The 23,297-nt window shown below is 44.9% G+C and overlaps 1 protein-coding gene across 25 annotated transcripts in view; it reads left to right on the forward strand.

The window, feature by feature from the left end:
• Positions 1-23,297, forward strand: part of IKZF1 (IKAROS family zinc finger 1) — a gene marked incomplete at both ends in the record, with an annotated part of 82,640 nt that overhangs the window by 11,163 nt on the left and 48,180 nt on the right. For 14 of the 25 annotated variants that reach the window (XM_080916730.1, XM_080916733.1, XM_080916735.1 and 11 more), the window contains 2 exons: positions 3,921-3,960; positions 11,258-11,374. The exons of 1 other annotated variant lie outside the window; for it this stretch is intronic. In XM_080916730.1, the coding sequence (XP_080772856.1) occupies positions 3,921-3,960; positions 11,258-11,374 (157 nt within the window). Of the gene's footprint in view, positions 1-3,906; positions 3,961-11,257; positions 11,375-23,297 lie in introns of those variants that run through there. 10 more of the 25 variants (XM_080916711.1, XM_080916722.1, XM_080916729.1 and 7 more) reach the window with 1 other exon arrangement.

Below are 23,297 nucleotides of genomic sequence, written 5' to 3' on the forward strand. Positions count from 1 at the left end.
TGATTCCTTCTGTCTGAATCAAGGAAATGAAACCTGTTTGTCCCTGTTTAATCGGAAGAAAAGAGAAACAGACAGGACGGGAGAGGGACAAGAGGGACTCGGGGGAGACACAAAAATAGAGGAGAGAGTTAGATGAAGAAGACAGGAGATGCAAAGAGATCTGGAGGGATAGTGGGGTTATAAGGAAGGCCTCGCTGCTCCCTCTTCTAAAGAGCCAGCCTTGGGCAGCCTCTGCCATGCTGGCCTGTACTTATCTCTGCATCTATTTCCCCTTGTGCAAGATTCAGAACTGCCTGCTCCAAAGAAACAATAAAAGCATTCATGTTTAGAAGAACTGCCCAGGTGAGAGCTAGTTTACTGACACTGTGGCGTGCTCTCTGGTGGGTTGCTTCCTGAGACTGCTTGCTCTTCCTATGCTAAGTGGACCACCACAGCACATTTCTGTGACAGGCTTACTCCTCCTGACACCCATGCCCAGACCGCAAGATGCTAATGATTTGTTTTAGTGATTAACTCCTTAGAGTGAATGACAGCTCTTCAGAGACCATAACAGAACTGAGCTTAAAGTGTTTCTTTTTTAAGTTTTTAAAATATATTCATTTTCCCTCCCTCTTTCCCTCTGTATGTGTGTGGCTGTGTGTGGCTCTGTGTGTGTGTGTGTGTGTGTGTATGTGTGTGTGTGTGTGTGAGTGTATGCATGTGGAGATCAGAGGATAACCTGTGAAAATAAGTTCTCTTCTCCTCTGTGTCTCCTAGGGATCAAACTCAGGTTGTCGGATTTGAGGGCATCACCATTGAGACATCTCTCTGGCCCTTTAGATCTTACCCTTCCTCCTCAAATGCCCTGTAGTGCTTCCATGTGGCAGAAGAGGTAGTTTGTAGGTGTTTTGTAAGCAGTGCCTGGTGGTCAGCATAGTGCCCAGCATGGGTCAGAGTCCTTCAGGACACTTAGGGATGTCCTTTGTAAACTTTACCTTGAAAGAGGGTAAAGGCATTTTCCCCTCACTCTGCTTTCGTTGGTTACTTCTTTAGTGTTTACCCGAAAGACGCATATCTTAAGTTTGGGGACGATTGAGGGGCTTATGAAGTCTCTGCAGAATTCATAGGACACAGTATAGACTGACTCCAGCCCTTAGCTTAAAAATTATCAAGGACCTGAAAATGTTGTTGATGGCTGAACTTTAAATGAAGCAAGGGACCCTGCTGGCAGCTGTACTAGTCACAAGTCCAGAGAGTGTGGGGTTCAACATGTGCATGCAAATCTAAGTGAGGTAGACTGTGTCACATGGGTCCATGTGTCCTGGCTGGCGGGGGTCTGTCATTAAGTGACCCTGCTGAACAGCCATGTGCAGAGGCGAGCTACTGGGACCCTGACATGCACATGTGTTACCACAGCGCTCACGGGGACTGGCTCCAGGCACTTGTCAGTGGCCTCCCTTGTCTGTCCCCCAGATGCATGACAGCTGGCTCCTTTGTCCACGAGGTGACTTGTTTAGAGAAGAGCAGGTGCTCATGCTCACAGCCCTGGTGGAACATTTGTTTTCAGTTCACTTGGAAGTAGCTTGGCTGTACTCTACCACTGCGCTACCATCACGTGAATCAAGCCTTTACTGCATAGCCATTAAAGTCCAAGGATGGTGCTGTATAGTGGTTAAATTAAATGGGTATTAAAGAAAGCATTTTAACAGTACCTCTAGAATATGTTTAGTGTCTTATTTTATGAAAAGCATAGAAACACACAGAGAAAAGATGATTGATCCTAAGTGGTGGAACTTACATGAGTTTCTTACCTCCTCCCCCAAAGAAAGAAGGAAAGAAAGAAAGAAAGAAAGAAAGAAAGAAAGCTCATTCATGTCACAAGAAGTTCATTCTCAATATTTTATATTGAAGTTAGTTACTAAGTTCTACTTCACCAACCAACATTAGAACATCTCAGACCTTGGGATGAGCTTCAGAAATCAGAGGGTTTGTCCAGAAAGCTGCAGCAATAAGGCCTCAGTGTTCACTTGTGCAGCCCAGTCCACCACACAGGCCTCTCCTCTAAGTCCTTTTTTATTGCAGTTTTTAACCGGTTTTTTATTTTTGTTGTTGTTGTTTGTGTTTTTTGGATTTTGGGGGGGTGTTTTTTGGGGGTTTTTTTGTTTTTGTTTTTTTTTTTTTTTTGTTTTGTGCCGAAGGGCTGTGGGACTCTGGGCACAGAGCTTCTGGCTACTCCTGGTTGGCCATCTTCTCTGGGACTGATTTGTCTCATTTCAGTGGTTTCTGGACCTTCCTTAGGGGTCTGAGCATATTTGTACTATGACAGGGCTTTTGTCTCCCTGTGGTCCTGGCTGCTCTCCTAAGTTCCGTATCAGCCTTGAAAATCCTTGCAACCGAGACAAAGGATGTGCCTTTCAGAAACAGATGAAGCCCTTCTTCCTCCAGAAAGCATGGCTGCTACTTATGTCTTCCTCATGACTAACAATATTCTTGAAAAAAAAGTATTCCATCCACATATTCCACATATACCAAAAAATTAATAATGATAAAAAGGTATATAAAGTTTTAATTATATATATAATATCACATAAGTTACATATATAGCTATATGACATGTGTATGTATACATATATAAAACAAACAATACTTTCATATATTAATATGAAACATGTGTTACATGTATACATACCATGTCTTACATATGATTCTGTGTTATATAAAAGTATGTATATATGTGCCCCTGTCTACACAGTTTCCCAAACAACTGGAATCCACCATCAGTTTCCAGGTTTCTTTTAAAAGCAGGCCTCGGCCCATAGGCCCAAAGCTGAGCCAAAGAGACATCGGTACCCAGGAAAAAACCAGGGACCTGACTTAGATTCAGCAGATAACCTGAGTCTGCTGACAGCGATGAATGTCCAGCAGACCACGGTGAGCAAATTCAATGATGTCGCCACTGTATTCTGCTGGCCATAGATTTCTTATCAAGTTACTGAGTGTCAAGGGTACCTGAGTGCCCTGAGGTATGGCCCAGGAGCCAAGTCCACTGCCTTCATTTCTCTGCCTCTGTCTCTGGGTCCCTCCCTGGTATTTGTGGTAGTCTGTGTGCAGTTTCTGGAGCACTCACCATGGCCACGGTGAGACAGCCTCGTCCTAAGTCCTATGGGCGTTTTCAGTTCAAACCAAGATGAGGAGCCAGCCACAGGCCTGCTAAGCAGGAGGTTTGAGCCCTCTCCTGGCTTGTTCTGTCATCTCTGTCTGTGAGAGAGTGCTGGTGGAGCCTGCAGTGGAGCTGGGGAGTGGGGGGCAAGGACGGAGCACGCATTGCCCATCTGCCAGGCTGAAGGTGTATTCATTATTGATGGAGGTAGTGCGTTGCTGTTCAGATATGCAGCCTGCCTGGGTAAATGAGACATTCTTCAGCAAATTGCTTCGTTTTTTGATTGCTGATTGTACGCGTGTCACCAAGCTGACTCAAGGCTCATCGATGCATGCTCAGTAAATTAGAAAGAACATAACTATGGATCAGCCAAGAGAATGAATTCTGTGCCTACAATGACCCAGGGCCATTTAATTTTCTGCTTAATTTTGTTGCAGTCAGTTTGCATTTTGGGTTATTATGCAGTAGGAAATTAACAATAAATAACAAATTTGGTCCTCCTGTGCTTGTAATGATATTTTTATAAATCTTTGTAATGCTGTTTTTTAAAGGATCAAGGTCTGTGCTAGTCTGATACTCCAGCAAGCATGTGAAGAGGAAAATGCATTATTCTTGCTAGATAGCCTTGTTGTTAAATAGCATAAGTCTCTCTCTCTCTCTCTCTCTCTCTCTCTCTCTCTCTCTCTCTCTCTCTCTCTCTGTGTGTGTGTGTGTGTGTGTGTATTTTTGCTTTAAAGTAAAATCCATTTCTCTCTTCTCTTTCTCAGATAATCTGAAGACAATGGATGTCGATGAGGGTCAAGATATGTCCCAAGTTTCAGGTGAGACCTTGGGTGATAGTTATATGTCCAGAATCTGTGCTGGCTGTGCTTGGGGGACCTAGCAAGGCTGGAATAAAAGAAAAGGCCCAGAGCCATGTGTGTCCATGTTTAGAGAACTTGAACAGAAAAACCTCCCAAATGAGATTAATCAGTGTGAACTCAAACAGCAATTCGAAAAGGATTAAGTAAATGCTGTACTTTTGGAGACAGTTATAATGGATTTGTCTACCAAACACACAAAACACATGCCAAACATGGCGTTTAAAGAATTAAAAGAAAAGAGAGGAAGAGGGGGCCAAGCATCGTAACAGGAGCCCAGCTCAGAGTTGAACACTCATGTGAAAACGGCAAATCCTAGCTGCCTAGGTTTTCTCATCTTATCAGACCTAGTAAGTGAAACACTCAGCTAATAGGAAGGTGAGATTGGGTTCCAGGCTGTCCAGTGGGCAGCAGTAAGGACGGCCATTCAATACATCCTGCCCTGCTCCCACCAGCATGAATGTGTGAGGTCCCGCACTGCCTGGCCCTGTATCTGGACAGTACCTGGAAGTAAACTTCCCAGACTTGGAGGTTTATTCAGCATTTCTGTTTCAGAGCCTCCAGGCAATTCCCCAGTCCCAGAAACCTGTCCTCTCTATGGCACAGGCCAGCCTGCCGTCTGTGCCTTAGCTGCACTACCTCCTCAATTTGGAAGGAAGAGTTGTTGATTTGTTTGTAAGTTTGCATTTTGGTCCAGGTGGGTTCTCCTGAGGGGACCCACCCTTAACGTGTGGTGTTTCCCTGCTCCCTGGAGGACCTGTGTGTCCCAAGCTCTGCACCTCTGGAGATGGGCTTGCAGCAAGTCAGACGTGTTTCTCCTGTGCTTCCTCAGCTCTTTTGTCCCACTGCAAGCTTCAGACTTAAATTTCCCATGATGCAAAGAATAACGAATGGCCAGTTTCAAAAGGTTGTCCATCTTATGCTTTTCTGGCTGAAAGTAATGAATGTGGTGTCTTCACCCTGCAAACAGATCTTGTTCATAGCATGCCTCCTACCCACTTCAGTTTAAGGAATTCATCTTACAAATAAACTCTCACAAGTGGAGAAAACACTTAAGCACATGCTCATAGTGGCGTTGTCATTGATACTTTAAAACTATGGTGTGTGCACAGACCTGTATCCTCGGCTCTTCAAAGGGAAGAGGATATAGAAATGCAGGTATGGGAAGAGATCTGAAGTGTGTGTGAAAGTGGAAAAGGTACAAAGTATGATTCCATGTGGAAATATTCCATAAATCACACAAGCCTGCTTGCGTGAACCGTTACAGTGATTCTAGAGTGTACTGTTAACCTGGAATCCCCCTGAAGCTGAATCTTAGAAGGAAGACTGGTGCGCTGAGGGCAGGAAGAAGACATTGCTCCTTTCTTGTACTCTGTAGATTTATTTAACCTCGTTTTTTTTTTATGCTTCTTAAGAAGATCAGTTAAATGAAAAGGTGCTGATTAGCTTGTTGAAGCTTTGTATTTAGCTTTTGCTTGCTGTCCCCCAAATCCCAGGAAAACAGTGTGTGCTGAACCTAAAGAAGCTTTGATTGGCTGTACTTTTGAAAGCTCTCACCTATAGGGTTCACCCCTTATAGCTGGATTGCTCTGAGTGTTACAAGAAAAACAGGGATGTGGAGAAACTCCAAGGGCAGGGAGAAATCCATCTGCTTTTCTTTGCTGCTTTGACCTCAGATGAGCTCTGAGCTTTTATTTTACAAGATGCACTCAGTGGTCCACACTCTTGGTCCATATGTCACTTATATTCTGATGTCCTAATGTCAAAACATTAGGCTAGAAATGAAACCAACCCAGTTGCCCATCAGTGACTAGATGGGGAAAGTGTGGTATGTGTATATAATGGAATAGTATTTACCTAGGAACAATGGAATCCTGTTGTTTAGGGCAACATGGATAAACTAGAAGAACTTTGAGTTAAGTTAAAGAGCCCAGACTAAAAACCAAAGGCACGTGCACAAATTCTCTTTCTTCTGAATTTGCTCCTATAAATGAATAGTCTGGGTTGGTGGGTTCGCCACCCACACATAGACATTTGAGGGTTTTACACTACATGCATGACTAACATCACACTGTGCCACACAAAATGTGAGCAATTATTGGGTGTCAGTAACAAATTTAAAACAATAAGGAAACAATATCCCCCAGCCTTGAAAACCACCTCTAACATGTTAACTATGAGGAATAGTCAATATTCTCATTTTTCCATTTTCATCCCAAGACTTCCAGAAGCCTTAGTTTCTTGAATTTCCTTTCCTTGCCCTTAACATTATACCGAATGGTGTACTGTAGGCTGCCCTGAAGAAGAGGACTGTTGGGGGCGGGAACAACAAAACAGCCTGGGGAAAAAAAAAAAAAAAAAAAAAAAAAAAAAAAAACTTCACTTTCCTTTTTGTCTGAAAGGATTTGGTCTGAAATTTTCTCCGTATGCCCATAACAAAGGAATGACCCCCTCACCGGCCATGATAAGGCCACTGAGTTCTGTTCAACCCTGAGCATCCTGAACAAGGATTCAAGCATCCATAAAATGTGTCACACTTAAGAAAGAATTACACACTACTTGATAGTCTCACAGTTCAAAGCAATTTTCCTCCTTCGTCTGCTAAGACTGGGAAGAAGGTAGGAAGAAGGAATCATGTAGGAAGGTTGACTTGTTACTTGTTTTTGTTTTTATTTTTTTCTTGTTGTTTCTCTGGCAGCCCTATAGATGGAACCCAGGACTTTATTCTTGCTAGACAAGCCACTGAGCTTGGGAGTTAGCTTTCTTCATAAGAAACTGAAGAATATGATACTGAGTCATTTCTTTTTCATAAAATGTTCAAACCCAGCAGTTTCGTAGGATTTTCCCTAACATGTGCAATACCTTAGAAACATCCACCCCAGTAGACCCTGGTCTTCAAAGCCCTTGGATTCTTTTTCCTTGGGGTGTACTCTAAATATAGACTGTGTTCTGATTGATGCCTCATCAATCCTAGAACTTGACGGTCATTGCAGATCATGCTCACTGACTTAAGTCCATTAGACGGGGAAAACTTACTGATAGGAACTGACTATAACTTGCAGGTGTGCCCAGCCTTATTACCCTGTCTTCTGCAGAGATTACACTGAGGGACCATGCAATAAAGTCATAAATTAATCACCAAGAGCCCCTCAATGCTTTAAGCTTTAAGCGGGGACTCCAGCCAGTGACTCTCGGAGGCTCCTCTGGCTCCCATCACCTGAACTATGTATTTGATATTCTCTTAATGCTGTTTGTAATGTGTTTGTTGGAACGTGCACACAAGGAGTACACCCTGTAGACATGCATAATCTGTACAGGGGAAAGGAGCCTCATATATATTAAATAACAAAAGTATCCTACCTAGTTAATCATAGTAAATCACATTGATTGAGCACTTGGAATTACTCAAGTAACATCCTAAGCATTTTCTCATTTTTACCCTATAAAAACCCACTGAAGGAGGATGTAGTTAGCTCCAAGTTGCAGGAAGCTAAGACTCAGCCTGTAAGAAATTGACAGGAAGTCCCAAAGGGAGCCAGAGAGATTGAGCCTACCTCAGCCCAATGCTAGAAGTAACTTACTCTCCTCGAGTGGTGGTTCTGTGGTGGGTACATCTATAACCCTCAGGTATCATGTCCCCTTACGTCCCTCTATGTATCAAAGGTGCATGTCTTTGGGGGAGAATCCTAGAGATTTGCTGGGTAGCTGGGGAAATTAAAATGTACTTGAGAAATCACTTTCTTTTAGTGTCAGATTAAGGACACAATTCCTTTAATTTGACCACAAAAACTTCTCAAAGCTATAGTTGATATACAGGCAGCAGGCAAGTAAAGTAAAAAGTGGTGTGATTATGATTTCGCCATGTTTTGTTTTCTGAGTAAGTGGAATTTTCCTTGCCTTTTCAGAATCATTTCATTTGACTTAAGCACTTGCTGTCTTGCTTTGCTGCCTGGTAAAGGTACCACCTATGCTTTTGCGGTGTACTACAGGTTACCAAATGTTTACTTACCAAGTCAGTGTTCATGACCGTGATTAATTTTATTTTCACCATGACCCGCTGAACTATGCCCAAGTCATGAATTTTAGCCTCTTGTTATACCTGAGGAGAGAGTTCTAAAGTAGGACCATCTCTCTTTCCCATCCGCTCTCCGATTGCTTTCATCAGACCTATAACCCAGATCATTGTACTCATAAGTGGGGTGTGTTGGCTTTACCTAGCACTTGCCTTTCTGAAGGAATGATTCAGATAGTGGGTGGGGCAACAGACAACATACACAATGGTTTTGCCCATCAGAAAGGCTTCCATGAAATGGTAACTTTTCCTCAGGAAAACCTCCCAGCAGTAAGAAAAAAAATGCAAAGGTCCTTGGGCATCAAGCCCCCCAGAGTGGTGAATGTCTCTGCAACAGAAGTCACACTGCGGGGCTTTTAGGCAAATCAGGGGACCTCTTAAAAACCATCAGTGAGTGAGGCAGCGTTGAATTAATGCCACACTCTTGGCTGCCATTTGAGTACATCTGGTTGTGTTCCTTTCGGTCTGGTTTTCTACTCCATACCCCTACACACATGGGGACTGACCTGTTGTTCTTCCTTCTCCCTGTGTGGTTTCTTCTGTTCTGAGAGTTCCTATTGATCGGTCTGACACACAGCATTTTAGACTCACGACCCCTGCTGTTTTCATTACTCCTTGTCCTCTATGTAGGGAAAAATAAAAAGTACCAAGATATAAGACGAGGATGCTGGAGAGATGGCCTTTCAGTGCATACTTCAGTGATTCTTGGGGAATCCAGCTGTTACTATGAACATCGTCCTTATGACAGAGCTGAGTTTGTCCTTTCACAGATGGGTCAGCCACACTTTTAAAAAACCACGAATCTTTTCGCATGCAACTCAGCATGAATTGGACTGAAAAGTGTGGCATGCTTTTGTTGGCCAAACTTAGATCTTTATTACACATATTCCTCCCCCAGCTCGAGTGTGACATGGTATGTCCGTGGGCCCGGGAGTATCACGGACGACACCAAAGTTATCATACGGTGGACTGTCATAACAAAACAAGTCAAAGCAATTCTTTCTCTCCGGCTCCCATTCCCACTCAATGTTAATGCCAGCTGGTGACTCACAGGCCCCAGGACTCCGTTCACTCTGTATGTAAACACTCTTAGGCTATGATGCCAGGAGGCCCCACCCCCAATCTCGAGGAGGTTCTTTTTATAATGGTTTCTTTTGATTTTTTTTTTGAAGTTATAACTATCATTTTCCTCTTCCCTTTGCTCTTTGGAGGTTCAGAAAGCAAGAGGTGTGTGTGTCTCTGCTCTCTCCTGGTCAGAGGCTTTCCTTGCTTATTGCAAGGATGAGAAATGGAGCCACCTGTCCTACCTCTGTTACTGAAAAGGACTTTTATTTAGGACGAGGGACACAGTGCCGACTGCTGTGCCAAGACTCTAGCAGAATGTGAACGCTCTCAATCAGTCTCCTGGGCTTTTTGTTTTTCTTTGGGAAATTATTATAATCTTACCCCATCTTTGGCTATTTATCTTGTATCAGCTCTCCAAATATACCCAATAATGCTCTTTCTGAAAATATGCCAGTTGCTCTCATCATAGCTAACCTGGGACAGTACATTGTGAAGTCCTTTCCGTAAAGACTGGAGCACTCTTCCCCAAGGCATGTCTTTGGGGCCTGCGCAGATTCTATTTTAAAGATTCCAGTAAAGCTTGTCTCGTGGACTTATTTTACTGATCTTTCCCGGCTCCTAAAAATGCTGGTGCAGTTTTGGGAGTTGACCCAATCTTCACACCATGTCTGGTTGTGTTCTCGGGTTATTCTGCTCACTGGCATGTTGTTTATATATGCTCCGAAAAGTCTGGGTTAGTGTCTGTTGGGAGGTCATTTCGCTTGTTGGGCCAAGTTGCCAACTCAGCGGGCGCATATCTGGTGAACTAACTGGTGCACCAGTAGCCCACCTTCGGGATCTTGGGCCGTACTTTAGCTATAGTGGGTCAGTTAGCATCGATTCAGGGCCTGACTCACTGCTTCTCCTGTGTGGTTAGTGTCTGGTCATCACTCCAAATCAGCTCCAGGAAGGTGGACGCTTTCAGAGCCCCAGCCTAGGTGAGAAAAGAGCATTTTCTACCAGTGACGGTTTCGCTTTGTCGATCTCAATTTTCCTGTCCCAGAGTTAGACAAGCTTCATTCTAATCCAGCCAACGGTTGCTAGGGAGATGGGATTGGAGGAGAGTGAGAGGGTAGCTAGGAGTGAAAATGGCCAAAAAGCTGTAGACACATGTATGAGATTATCAAATAATAGCAAAGGGAGGAAGGGAGGGAGGGAGGGAGGGAGGGAGGAAAGAAGGGAGGGTGAGGGAGGGAGGAAAGGAGAGAGGGTGAGGGAGGGAGGGAGGAAAGGAGGGAGGGTGAGGGAGGGAGGGAAGAAAAAAGGGAGGGAGAAAGGGAAGGATCTATATACCATATGTGTGTGTATATGTATATATATATACATACATATATATATATATTATTATCCAATAATAACAAGGAAGGAGGAAAGGGAGAGAGAGAGAGAGAGAGAGAGAGAGAGAGAGAGAGAGAGAGGGAGGGAGGGAGGGAGGAACCCTACTTTATAAGTATAACAAACTTTTATCTTTGTGTGGTCTTTGAGTTTGTCAAAGCATGTGAAGAGCCTCAGAAAGACAGCTGCCATTGGCCCAGCAGTAACACTTTCAAAAATATGTATCATGGTGATCTTTAAGGATATGTCCAAAACTGGCTGGAGGCAGGTGCAGTGCAAAACCAGGAGAACAATACAGAGGGTCAAAAGAAGCAAAATAATCCAACTCATTCCTCATTAACCCTGTAAATAAAACTGTAGAAATAGGTCTGTATCGACAAAGTATATTGAGAATATCTAAAAGCTGGTTTGCTCTGAAAAAAAAAAAAAAAAAAAAAAAAAAAGGTCACCACATAGGCCCCATAATATATCAATATTTATGTAGTAATTTTGTGCCAGGAACTGCTAAAGTCATCCATATTGTTTTGCTTTTTGTTGTTGTTTTCCTTTTGTAAATCTTTGTTCTCTGGCGGTGATATTCATTCCTAGAAAGAGAAAGATGTGTTTGCCCTAGCAGGGAAGCACTAACTCAGAGCAGAACCCCTTCATGCTGCCCTAGCGTGCCATCAAGGTGAAATCCAGTCACTGAGGGTTTCCCAGAAGATGACAATGTCTGCCAGAAGCTCAAGCTCTGCTTTGTGTCTACAGGAAAGGAGAGCCCTCCAGTCAGTGACACTCCAGATGAAGGGGATGAGCCCATGCCTGTCCCCGAGGACCTGTCCACTTCTGGGGCACAGCAGAACTCCAAGAGTGAGCGAGGCATTGGTAAGTGGATGGACCTGCTGTCCTGCAGGCTACACCATATAATTAGGGAATGGCTGCGGTGTAGAGTCAGGTAGGTACAGGGTTTCCTCAAGCTGGAACTTGGGTAATCTGTTTTAATTGAGGTATTTATTTTTAAGGTTGCTTTCTGTTGACTACAAGTGATCTTGGTGTTACTATCTGCTGAACTACATGGAACTATATGAAACACACACACACACATACACACACACATTAATTTAAATTAAAGGTCATTTTAAATCAAGGGATTCGGCCAGTGTTAGAGCATATAGATCTCCTTCGCTTAGTCCTAAAAGCACCCAGTGTGGTGGGGGTTGCTTTCGAGGCATAAACAGATGCTCACAATCTGCCTGTGAGAGGCTCGTTCTGGGAAACTGAAGAAATTGTCCTCTGAGCACGCCACACAGGGAGAGCCCCTACTTCAGAGTCAAACTAATGACTTAGTTCTTGTGGAGAATGAGGTGGGCTTGCCCTGAAATTCCACAGCTGCCGTGGGGCCTCTGCAGAATCATCACACTGTAGACATGATTTAAGGAACTGAAAACAAGGCTGGTTCCTGGAGAGCAGGGAAGACATGTGTATTTCACATGTTACAGATAAACAAGTCACGAGTGTCCACAACATGCTGTTGGCACCTTGTCCCTTTGGTCATGTAGTGTGAGCTGGGAGCAGTCTCAGCTGACACTGCTGGCTGGCTTCTTCACAGACCCTTTGCTTCCTGAGTCAAGTGCTCAGTCCCAGGTGCTCTTGGTATGGGTGTTCCACTGGACTTGTCATTTCCAGGGTCTCCTCTCCCTGTCACTCTGACTGTCACTGTGTACAATTTTCAGTTCAATTGCCTTTCCTGATGAAATTTAGAAAGTAGTCCTTTCAAACTTGAAAAATTAAAATGCCCTGGCGAACATTTGGCCTGGTTTAGCGGTAGCAGTTGACTTGGCCCTGAAGACAGCAGGAGTCTAGTTGATATGAGCCTCACAAACTAAGAGAGCAAAGTTCCTTGTGGACAACTAGAAGCCAACAAAAGCCATCACTTGCTAGAAAAGCTGCGAGCAAAAGCCTAAAGGACAGATAGTATATGGGAAAGGGGTGAGAAGACCCACCATAGAAATACCCCCAGCTACACTACATGGTCGTCTCCTTGTCTTCCATGTTAGTTGAAGGAAACCCACCTGTTTCCACATGTAGGCTATAGGCTGTGAGTTTCATAACATGTAAGTAGAATGGTGTAACATGTAGAGGATATTTACAGATTAAAGGAAATAAAGAAATAACGTTGAAGCAAGACTTCACCACACTGTCTTATGGAGTGGTTCATGAGAATCTTGTATTAGAAAGGACAACAGAAAGAAGCAAGAGTCACCATGGGAACAAGGAGTCAGTAAGAGCAATGTGATCATACAAGAGGGTAAGACTCAGAAGGGACACATCCGAGAGTCTGGTCACCGGCTGTGACCCTCAGGGCATCTCATCTTCTCTGAGCTTCAGTTTTCTTCGTGTATGCAAGAGCAGCTACTGCCTGCCCCTGAATGGCTTTGTGGGCCAGAAGAACAAAGCAGAAGGCGGGATGGCGGGCAGAGACTAAAGATAGAGAAAGTGTGTGTTACGCATCACAGTGTTTACAGACCTAGAGAAGAGAGACCCAGGCTGCTTCAGTAGTGAGATGAGGGCAGACAACAGAGCGTAAGAAAGAGATGTGTCCATTAATGAAAAACACACCCATGAGACTAGCAAACTGAAAACCGCCAAGAAGGAGAGAAATGTGTTAGGGTAGGACAGTGCCAAAGAGGTGACTGACTTCAGATTGAGAGCTTGAGCCTTTGGAGTGAGCAGTCCAAGGATGCACGGTGAGAGCTGGCCAGCAGTGAGGACACAACAGTTTGGGTCACTCAATGGAGAGATGGGGGTCTGCTGCTGACAGCTCGGACCCATACCAGGAGTCTCTTGCCCCAGACAAGAGCAGGCCGAGGAAGAAAACCAATGGTGGGAGACACTAGAAAGCAGCCTCTGACTGGTATTTGGAAAGTTAGGGTTCCACATACTGCTGCTTTCTGTAATAATGCTGAAAGAACACTGCAGATCTATGTATAAGCACTGGGACGGTGACAGCCAGAGGCACAGCAATACAAGCGCCATTGCTGGGCCACCATTTTCTTCAACGTCTGAAAAGGAGGGAAAAAAAAAAAGATTTGATGTGCCGTTTGAAGAATTTAAGTCAGACCTAGAGGAGAACTTTCTGGAAAGCAGGGATTTAGTCATCGGAATGGTCTGCTTAATGGCACTGAGGCTTGTTCTTCTGAAGTGGTCTCTTTAATAATGAGAGAACTCGCAGCTCTCTGAAGTGGTTGCGTCTGAAACCATTTGAAGCTGACGAAGTAGTCACTCACCTCTTCTGGCAAACCTGAGTTTACCAAGCCTCACTGGTTGGCTGGAGGGAGAGTAGAGACGATTGCACTGACACACGACTCCAGGGCCCTGGAAGAGCCGTCCTGTGGGACCGTGTCCAGGCTGATGTCTAGAGAGCAGATGGACAATGATAAAGGAAAAGTGACGGCTCAACACTCCATTCCTTTGCTCAGTAAGATATGTCTTCCTTCTTTCTGCTGTGTTTTCTCCTGGTTTGGGCTTACTCTTGCCGGTTGTGGCCTAGAAGGGAACATAGCTGTGCTGTCCTCCCAACTGAAGAGCTGGGGATTGTGGCCAAACAGTGATAAAAATCCAGATCTCCACTGAGTTCAATGCGACCATAGGGAGCAGAGGGAGAAACTGGAATGCAAGGTGAAATTCCAGGTTAAACGCACAAAAATCCTGAGATGGCCAAGCCAATGTGGGGCTTAGCAGATTCCAAGGGAAAAACCAATAAAAGGCCTGCCCAAGGCTGAGCTGGAAATTGGGTTCTGCTAAACAGGGGATGGTGGGCCCATGACTGTGCACCGGACAACCTGTGCAGAACCCAGACAGGAGAGAATGGGATTGAACTCTGAGAGGGTGCATTTTAAAATATGCATCTTTCAGTATCTCTGTATCTCAGTCTGACATTCATCTGTCTGATCTGAGAGAGGCTGACCCTTTACAGCTTCTCAGCGGGCGCTTACACCAGAGTTTTGCTCTACTTAGCTTAGATGGAAGGAGAAGAAACAGATACAAAGGAAAATCTACATTTTTCATTCTAGGAATCCTGAAATAATGAAGTGTATAAAAATATTGATCTTGATTTTTATTCTGTTTGGCTCTTTCTCCTCCTCTCCTCCTCCTACTTCCTCTTCCCCTTCCCCCTCCTCCTCCTCCTTCTTGATTCATTACATTGGCTCAACCATGGGGGCAGGGCTGAAGCAGGAACCATAAGAAATCTTTTAAAATTCTCATCGCATATAGGCAATGTACATGTTACTGTGTCACATGAGAGGATTTAAAAATATATTGTCACATACTTTGCAGCTAATTGTCCTGTGCCAGTGTCCTCTCCTGTGTGTGCATATGGATAGCATTAAGTTTTGGTTGGAATACAAAAGTATGGGATTTACTGTGGTGTGTTTAAATGTACTGTGGCACCAGGCTTGTCCACCCCATCACTACACTCCTTGCCTATCTCCTGTCATAAGGGTCAGCTTTAGGCAAGCAAGGATGGTCCTCCGGGTAGATGGTAGCTATGACCTTAGACCTAGGAGAGAGAGAAGAGAGGCTGGAGCGAGTTTTTTAGAGATGAAAGAGAGACAGCAAGCCTGGCTGGTGAGTGGGCAGCTGGCTTCAAGTACGGATGTGAGCCCAGTTATCTAATCAGCAGCCAGAGGAAGTTGTTTTTATCGGTGAAATGCATCTCCTCTGAAGCGTTAGCCCCACTTCAGCCTGGAAGAAGCATTATCTAGCAGCATCTGAGCAGCTGCCGCAAGCGGGCAGTGTCGCCAGCCTCGGGAGCTGCTGCCACCACTGTTTCTACGCTCTGGGGATGACTGAAGTATGTAGGGTGACTCCAGGCACATCTTGATTTCTCTTTCTCCCTTCTTTGCCCCTCTTCAGAGCACAATGTATCAGTGTAGATCTGTAAAATTCTAGACTGTTCATATTGTAACTCACTATCTCTACCTTGGAATGCTCGTAAAAGCCGCTGGTACACACGCCCCCATAGGCATAGCTGAGCCGGCTAGGAAGTCTCCCCTTTTGTGGATTTCTCAAAACATGAGACAGTAAAGCAGTGGTGTGAAAGCTGTTTTCCCAGCCACCTTCTCTTTCTATCCAGAGGGGTGAGAATGGCTCCCAAGCAGGCCTTTGGCCTTCTGCGTCTTTCTTAATCTGTCAACCAGCAGGAATCACACCGATCTTCACAGAACTTCCTAACAGTTGGTTATGCCTGACCTTTGAAGGGGCTCTGTGTATCACCTGCCACTGTGGATTGGGCTTGGGTGTACACAGGGAGACCAAGCATCAGGAATTCAAACCTTTCCTTGGAGGGAACAGAAACTCAAATGTGTTAGTCAGCACCTGTGTGTGCATGCTGGCTTCTGTGTGTGTGGGGATTACATGTTGTGTATATGATGGATGGATGTGTTTATGTGAATGATAGATATGTGTGTGTTTATGTTTTTCTGTGTGGCATATGGTTATACATGTATATTTGTGCACATGTATGGTAAATGCACATAAAGATATATAGTATTATATGTATGTGTATTTGATACATTAATATGTATGGTATATCTATGGTATGAATGTGTGAAGTATGTGAAGAATGTGTATACATATAGATGTGCTGTGTGTTTATGGTGTGTACATGCTATGTATACATAAGGTGTATATAGTGTGTGTGTGTGTGTGATGTGTGGTATATATATATATATATATCTGTGTGGTATGTGTATATGTGTGTTTGTTGTGATGAGTGTGGTATATGTATTATATTGCATATATACACAGAATGTATGTGTGTGCTATGTTTATAGTGTGCATCTATAATGAGTATGAATATTTGTATGATGTGTAGTAATGTGTGAGTAGTGTGTCTGGTATATATTTAGTATGTGTGACTTGTGTGGTGTGTGTGTGCTATGTATGTCTGTGCTATGTGTGTGGTATGTATGTGTGTGGCTTGTTGTGGTATGTGTGATTTGTGTAATATATGTGTGATATTGTGTATGTCTGTGTCTTGTGTGTAGTGTTTATATGTGAGGGATGTATGTGGTTTATTTATGTGTGTGGTATGTGTTATTTGTGTATGGTGTACAGGGAGCTTTGTGTAGTGTGTATGTATGTGGTATTTATGTGTGTAGCTGGTACAGTTTGTGTAGCATTATTGTGTAGTTTTATGCTGTACACAGTGCGGCGTGTGTGTAGCATGCATAGATGTGCTATGCGTTGTGAGATAAACGTGTAGCTATGGGTTTTTTCATACTTATTGCAATCATGTTAGGCTATGTGAAGGTGCACTCTGCATGTGCTGTGGGAGCATGTGTAGACATCAGAAAACAACTTGCAAAAGTCAGTTCTCTTTGTCCACCGCGTGGGTCCCAGGGACTGACGTCTGATCACGTGGCAGAAAGCACCCGTACCCTCTGAGCTCTCTCACTAGCTCAGACGTGTGGGTCTCGACAGTACAGCGTGGCTGTTTTCTTGGAGACTCTGCCTTTCAGCTAGATGCTTTACAGATGGTTAGAGGCCCTGGTTCTGGTTCTGGTGTGTCCTAAACTCCTCAGCTCTGCAGTGACTGCCATCTCTTCACCTAGGAGATGTGCGGTTTACCTTACCTACGCAACACATGCAGCCTATACCCTGGCATGGAGTTCACCCCAGACAGCATGCATGATGTTGTTAATGACATAATGTTAATGTCAATAACTTATGATGTGCCAATGACAAAAATTATGTATCATCTCAATTGGGTAACCCTTGGCCTGAGGTTTCATTAGCAAGTGACATGGGGCAGAAGCCTTGACACTAAGCCTGACATGAAATCACACCCTGGGTGCCAACAGAGAACTCAAGGTCTCTGAAACAACTTTTCTGAACCATTAACTTGAACTCTGGGCATAAGAGGCCTAAACCAGCTTTGCCAGGTCCAGGCAGAGAAAGAATGGAAACATATATGCTAATGAATGGCCGGGGAGAACATAGCCTCAAACTTTGGCCTAGCCTCTTCTTGAACACAAAGGTCACTCTACAACTCACTCACTGCCTTGTATCTGTAAACTGCTGACCATGAAAGCCTGAAATTTCTTTAGTATCTGACCCATAACAGAGCCACTCATGTGCAAAGCACAGCCCTGCCCCAACCCCTGCTGAATTCATTTTAGTATTTGTGTAGATGTCGTCTGGGTCAGCTCCCAGCTTTGTTTAGGTTGTCTGGACCTCAGAGATGAGGGAAACTCATCCTAGAACAGTTTCTAGAGCACTTTAGTGGATCAGATGGGGTCGCCACTGCCTTGGAAACCTCGACAGCTAAAGAGAAAGCTTCAATGCCTATGTGACAATTACACAATGATAAACTCACAGGAAAGAGTTTTCCTTAGAGGAAATATCCAAGAAATGTTTTTTCCTAACTGGGATGAGGATTGGGGTTCACAGAGGGTTCAGATTTGTGGAGCAGCTGGTATGCTCAGGAGTATGAGAGGGAAATAGACCTGTTTTGGCTGTAGGAAGAGTTGAGGAAAGAGGGAAAAATGCTTAGAAGCAAAAGTAGAGACACAAAAGAACCCTGGCATCTTAGTCTGGGGTGTGAGCAGTGGTACTGGCAAGAAGCCCCTCCCAACATCTTGGCTCAGGGCTGCTCTCCACAGTAGGGTTTGTTCCCGTGAGAGCAACTGTTGGGAGTCCTGGTCTTGTAGAAGGGTGTTTGAACCTGTGCCAGCAGGTGGTGTGGGTAAGGAGAAGGCAGGGAGAGATGGGGTTTGTTTGCTGACCTGGTATACGTCCACCGGTGTAGTGACCAACTACAGTGATTGTGACAACAGTGGTAGTAATCTAACACTGATTAAGATAGAATTGTGATAGTTCTGAGCTAGGGAATTAGCTGGAATGTAGTGACAGAAGAGGCAGAAGTTTCATCTGTACATAGACTCAGCTAGATGAGACAAGGGAGAGAACCTCAGGCACACATTGGAAGCCTTGGAGGAAAACTAGCCTTTAACTGTAGAGGAAAGCGGTATTGGGAAGGAGACAGAAAGCAAGTCCTGTGGTTCAGATTGAATTTCTCAGAAGAATTATAGGATGGAAGCCACAGAAAAGGCACATGACAAAGGTAAGAAAGGTCAAACAGAGCTTAGGAAGTGCCCTCTAAGGAGAATTTGGGCTAGTTGTGCTTTTTCCAAAAGTAGCTCAACAAGTTTCAGGCAGTAACCAGACTGCCAAAGAAACCAGGCAGAAGAACAGGGAATGGGAGGGTAGCGTGGGGAAGATGGGCAGATCAGATGAGGTGGGGACATGAGCTGAGAGGGTCGCTGGCTGAGGGGGAGGATTCCCAGGCTGGTGCTTTAGGGTGAGAATATTTAAATTCACCTTAGGATGTAGGCAGGAGACCAGGCATGATGACACATGCCTTTAATTGCAGAAGCTGGACGATCTCTCAGCTGGAGGCCAGCCTGGCCTGCAGAGTGATTTCCAGGACAGCCAGGGCTACAAAGAAAAAAAAATCCTGTCAAAAGAAAAACTCAGGAAGTAGGAAAGACTGGAGAAAGACAGACTGAGCTAAGAAGAGACGTGGGAAACAAGCAGGGTGGTTCCCATGATGCCCTCCTTCCTCTCTTTGGGTCTTCCTTCTGAGAAACTGACTCAAACCAGAGCTTCCTGGACCTGTTAGTTTTTAGTCCATCTTCACACCTCATCCCACAGATAGAACTGGCCTGGATTCTCAACCTGAGGGGTCCTCAGCACAGTTTCTCCTAGGGTAGAGCAGTGTCCCAGCACTGCGGATGGAATGATGGGACTTTGCCCTACTGGGGATGGAAAGGGAAGAGGAGTTGTCTGGCAAGAGGGTTTTAGGAGGAAACAGGGCACGATCTGGTGCTCAGCACCTTTATTATTTTAGGATGCTGATTCACAGGCCAGAGCTGCTGTTTGGAGCAAAGGGACTGTGACTCTGTAGGGGCTGTGCCTGCCACAGGGACCCGTAGTGCTACCCCACCCAAGTCTCTGCGATACCCACATGTCCCAACAGCTCCCAGGTGAGAAGCTGACTCAAATGTCATCCACACTTCCCTCAGCATCTCCCACACTCAAGAGCTTTCGAGTTCACACAGGACATCTTCAGCTGGTTAAGACTTTTTACTCTGATCTGTAATGTTCCTGAACCCAACGTAAGAAGTTAAAAGTACACTGTAGAGAATTTAAACCAAAAACAAAAAAGTTCCCAAGCACCCCACCCTTGAATGTACAGCCCCTTTTTCCGGTTTTTTTTTTTTTTTTCTCTTTGTGTCTCCAAAGATACAGGTTAACTGCGCAAAGCGGTTTGTTTCTATAAATAAAACACAACATCTTATCTTCACTGTACTCTGACCACTGAAATTCAAACATCGAATTGTGTTCCCTTCATTTACTGAGAGAAATGAAGGGGAGTCCAAGATTAAAGGCCCTGGAACACATAGACAAGCACTACGTTCTGTTTCTGGGGTTTGGTCTCCGTGTTATTTTCTGCTTTGTTCTCTGTGTTGAAAGAGTCGGTGGCTCTGTATGTAGAGGCTCAACTGACATTCCGTTAACTTTCCTTCTGCACGGGGTTTCAGAAAGCAGTGGAAAAAAAAAAAAAAGTTTTGTGCTGTGGTTGCCAGTTGCCACCTGTCCTCCTGTCTGGTTAGGACATTTTTCTGATTTGGGAAGTATAAATATAACCCAGAAAAAAAAATAAGCTTCCCTTCCTTTTATGCAAAAGAAGAAAGGTTTAAGCAGAGACACCAGGCTCTACCCATCACCCTTCAAGTCGCCCAGAAGCAGCTGAGCCCCGTGAAGATGCCTGCGGGGGAGGCAAAGGGTGGGGAGAAGCTTCTCTCCTCCTGCCCTGAGTGGTTGAGTTCCAGCTTCTGACCTCTACCAGAGAAACTCAACAGATCACAGATAATAATCGGTGTGTGTGTGTGTGTGTGTGTGTGTGTGTGTGTGTGTGTGTGTGTGTGTTCTTAGAAGTAATTCAAAACATATTCTCCAGTTATCAGGGGGCCAGGTAGAGTCACCTGACCTCAATAGATCCATTCATGCTGCCAAACTGTTAAAGAACATCTTCAAGTCCACCACATAGAAGTGTTTACACCACAGACACTTGGCCAGTGTTACAAGTTAGGGCTTCTTTTGTTTTGTTTCGTTTGGTTTGGGGTTTGAGAGCTGGCTTGATAACGATTTTCATATCATGACTCTGAGGGGGGGTAATTTTTGGATAGCTATTTGTGCAGTAAAGGCCAAATTTGACTCACAAGAATTGGCTCCCAGGGGCTCCCTGCCATTGGTATCACAAATGGAGCCTCCGGCAGCGACTGCCCTCTGCCTTGTCATGAAGAGAGAGGAGCATTTGTGTTGAATCCATCAGCTACGTCCCACCGGGACGTCAGTAGACAGGTCAAGAGGTGGCTCCCCTCGCTGCTCCCTGCACCTGTGGTGGTTGTAAATACACTTTCTCAGTAAGATTTAGCAGTGTACAAATGTGGAGGAAAATGATCAAAAGCTCACCTTACCATGGAGGGACCCTGGACTCTTGGGGACCCTGGAGCACCCCACTTGCTGGAACTCACTTCTGTGGTAGAAGAGCATTCGCAATGCCTATTAGTCAGGTCAAGGCAGGCATCTCTGGCACAGGACTGGGGTGTGTCCCTGGAAGGCAGGCTGCCAGGAGAGTACTTCCCCTACAGGGAATGTGGCTGCAGGCTGTCGATTTCCACTGAAGTCACCAGGCCAGGGTTCCAGTGAAGCACTGAACGCCTAGCATCTTCCCCATCCAGGCAGGGTATGAGGTGTGATCATGTGATCCATGGACGGCATCCAGGACGACTCCTGCTGCCCAGAAGAGCCCAGGCAATTGTGGATGTTGACTTTTTCCAAATGAGAGACCGTTACCCTAGAAGTGAAACCCTGCTGAAATGAGAAAAGGACTTTTATTACAGCCCTGCAGGCAGCCATATGATTACTGTTATTATTATCCTTAGAACCTGGCAAAATGCTGACGGCCTTCACCGTGTCTCCACACTCTTGCTTGCAATAGAAATAAGAATCCACAGTGACCCCGGAACACTTCTCTTGGCTTCTGTTTGCACCACAATGTGTAATGGTGACAGTTAACTATTGCCTGGTGCGGTAGCCACTTGTTTGATCCTCGTGTGGCAGACGGAATAGCCTTTAGGGAAATCAGTGTTGGGGAGAGAAAGCTGAGACTTAAGTGCAGGGGCTTTATTTAATCCTAAGAAGATGCTGGGTTGCCGTAAAGTCATGTGCATTTTCTTACAATTTGGGAGGAGCATCACTTCTCTGTGGTCACTGAACTCTGACTTTGTGCTTGTGGGTATAGAAGCTCCTGTTTGGGGTTGGCGTTTCTCCGTCTGGTTTTCGTAGTTCACTAACTACTTTTGGTATTGGTGGAATGAATGCCTCTCGAACATTCACCCTTAGTTCAACCTGCCCTGGGCCTGAGGACAATGCACATGCTCACACCGCTGTCATCCCCTGGACAGACAGAGGGACTCGCCTTTAGTTCAAGCCTTTGAAGCAAGCACCTCAACCCGGAGCAGTCCCTGTCTGGGTCAGGAGTCTCAGATGAGTGGTAGCCGGTGTTTCTGGAATACATCTCTGTGGTTGCCTGTCTTAATGGAGCGCAGTCGGCTGGGAATGCAGTAATCTAAGTGCTAGATGCTTCTGCATTCCCTAGAGAAAGAAATTTTTTTTTCAAAAAGAAAAGAAAGAAAGAAAAATGCCACAGATAAGATTAGTGTTATTATATTTTGTTTAGTCAATATAACCAATAGTATTACAAATATGTACCTGCTATAAATAGGCTTTGTTTTTGTTGAAAACTTGCACTTTTCCCTTGGAGTGAGTGTTTGAGCCCAGTGTGTATTTGATGCTTATATCTCGTCTCACTTTGGGCTGAAGCCAGCTGTTTGGAGGGGGCTGATTTTTTCCCAGTGCAGCGTTCCAGCACTGAGCTGTGGCCCCAGCCCTCAGGCAGATGGATCTTGACAGTTCCTGAGGAAAGCATGTAATTACATTGTAGAAAAATAGGATGTGACTGCTTGCTGAGTTTTATCGTCTAGTTCTTCCATCTTTTCCTCAGTCTCAGTCCTGCCCATTTGTACTGTTGAATTCCGCTCAGCATCAGTGTTTTAGCAATGGGCCCCATAGGCATTTGCTTCCACCCAGAGAGCAGTAGGAATGGAAGAGCAGGAACCTGGAAAGCCTATCCACTTCCCCGAGCCCAGCTGACACACGTATGACGGGATACTTCTGGCTTTTGTTTGTATCGCTTCATTTTAGTCCCATGTTCTCCCATGTCCTGTTGTGAGCCTATTCGTTTAATGAAATGCCTTCAAAACATGGCAGTTGATTCATAAACAAAGCACAGTCCAGAAGAATATCACAGGTGTCAGGTCCCACCAAACCTGGCCTCAGAGACACACTGTGACTGCTGTGAAGATGGTGGCCGCTGAACCCTCTTGCTACTTCCAAAAAATAATAATAATAAATAACGCTGCTGCAACCTGATGAGGAAACAGGGAGGAAAGGGTGTGTTGGGAAGGATTTTTAAGGGAGAAATAGAGGCCAACTTCCTTCCTGAGCTTAAAATGAAGCCTAGGATTTGCCTCAGCATCCACTGCTGTTCTGAAGGCCCAGGCACAGATGGCTCTGGTGTTCCCACCCCTCAGGCTTCACTCCCACACCTCGGCCCATCTGAGACCTCGAGCCTTCAAAGTTGTGTGCACACCACTGCCCACTGCACTTCTGACAG

Source organism: Micromys minutus (genome assembly GCF_963924665.1).
Source record: "Micromys minutus genome assembly, chromosome: 1".
NCBI classification, from domain to species: Eukaryota; Metazoa; Chordata; class Mammalia; order Rodentia; family Muridae; genus Micromys; species Micromys minutus.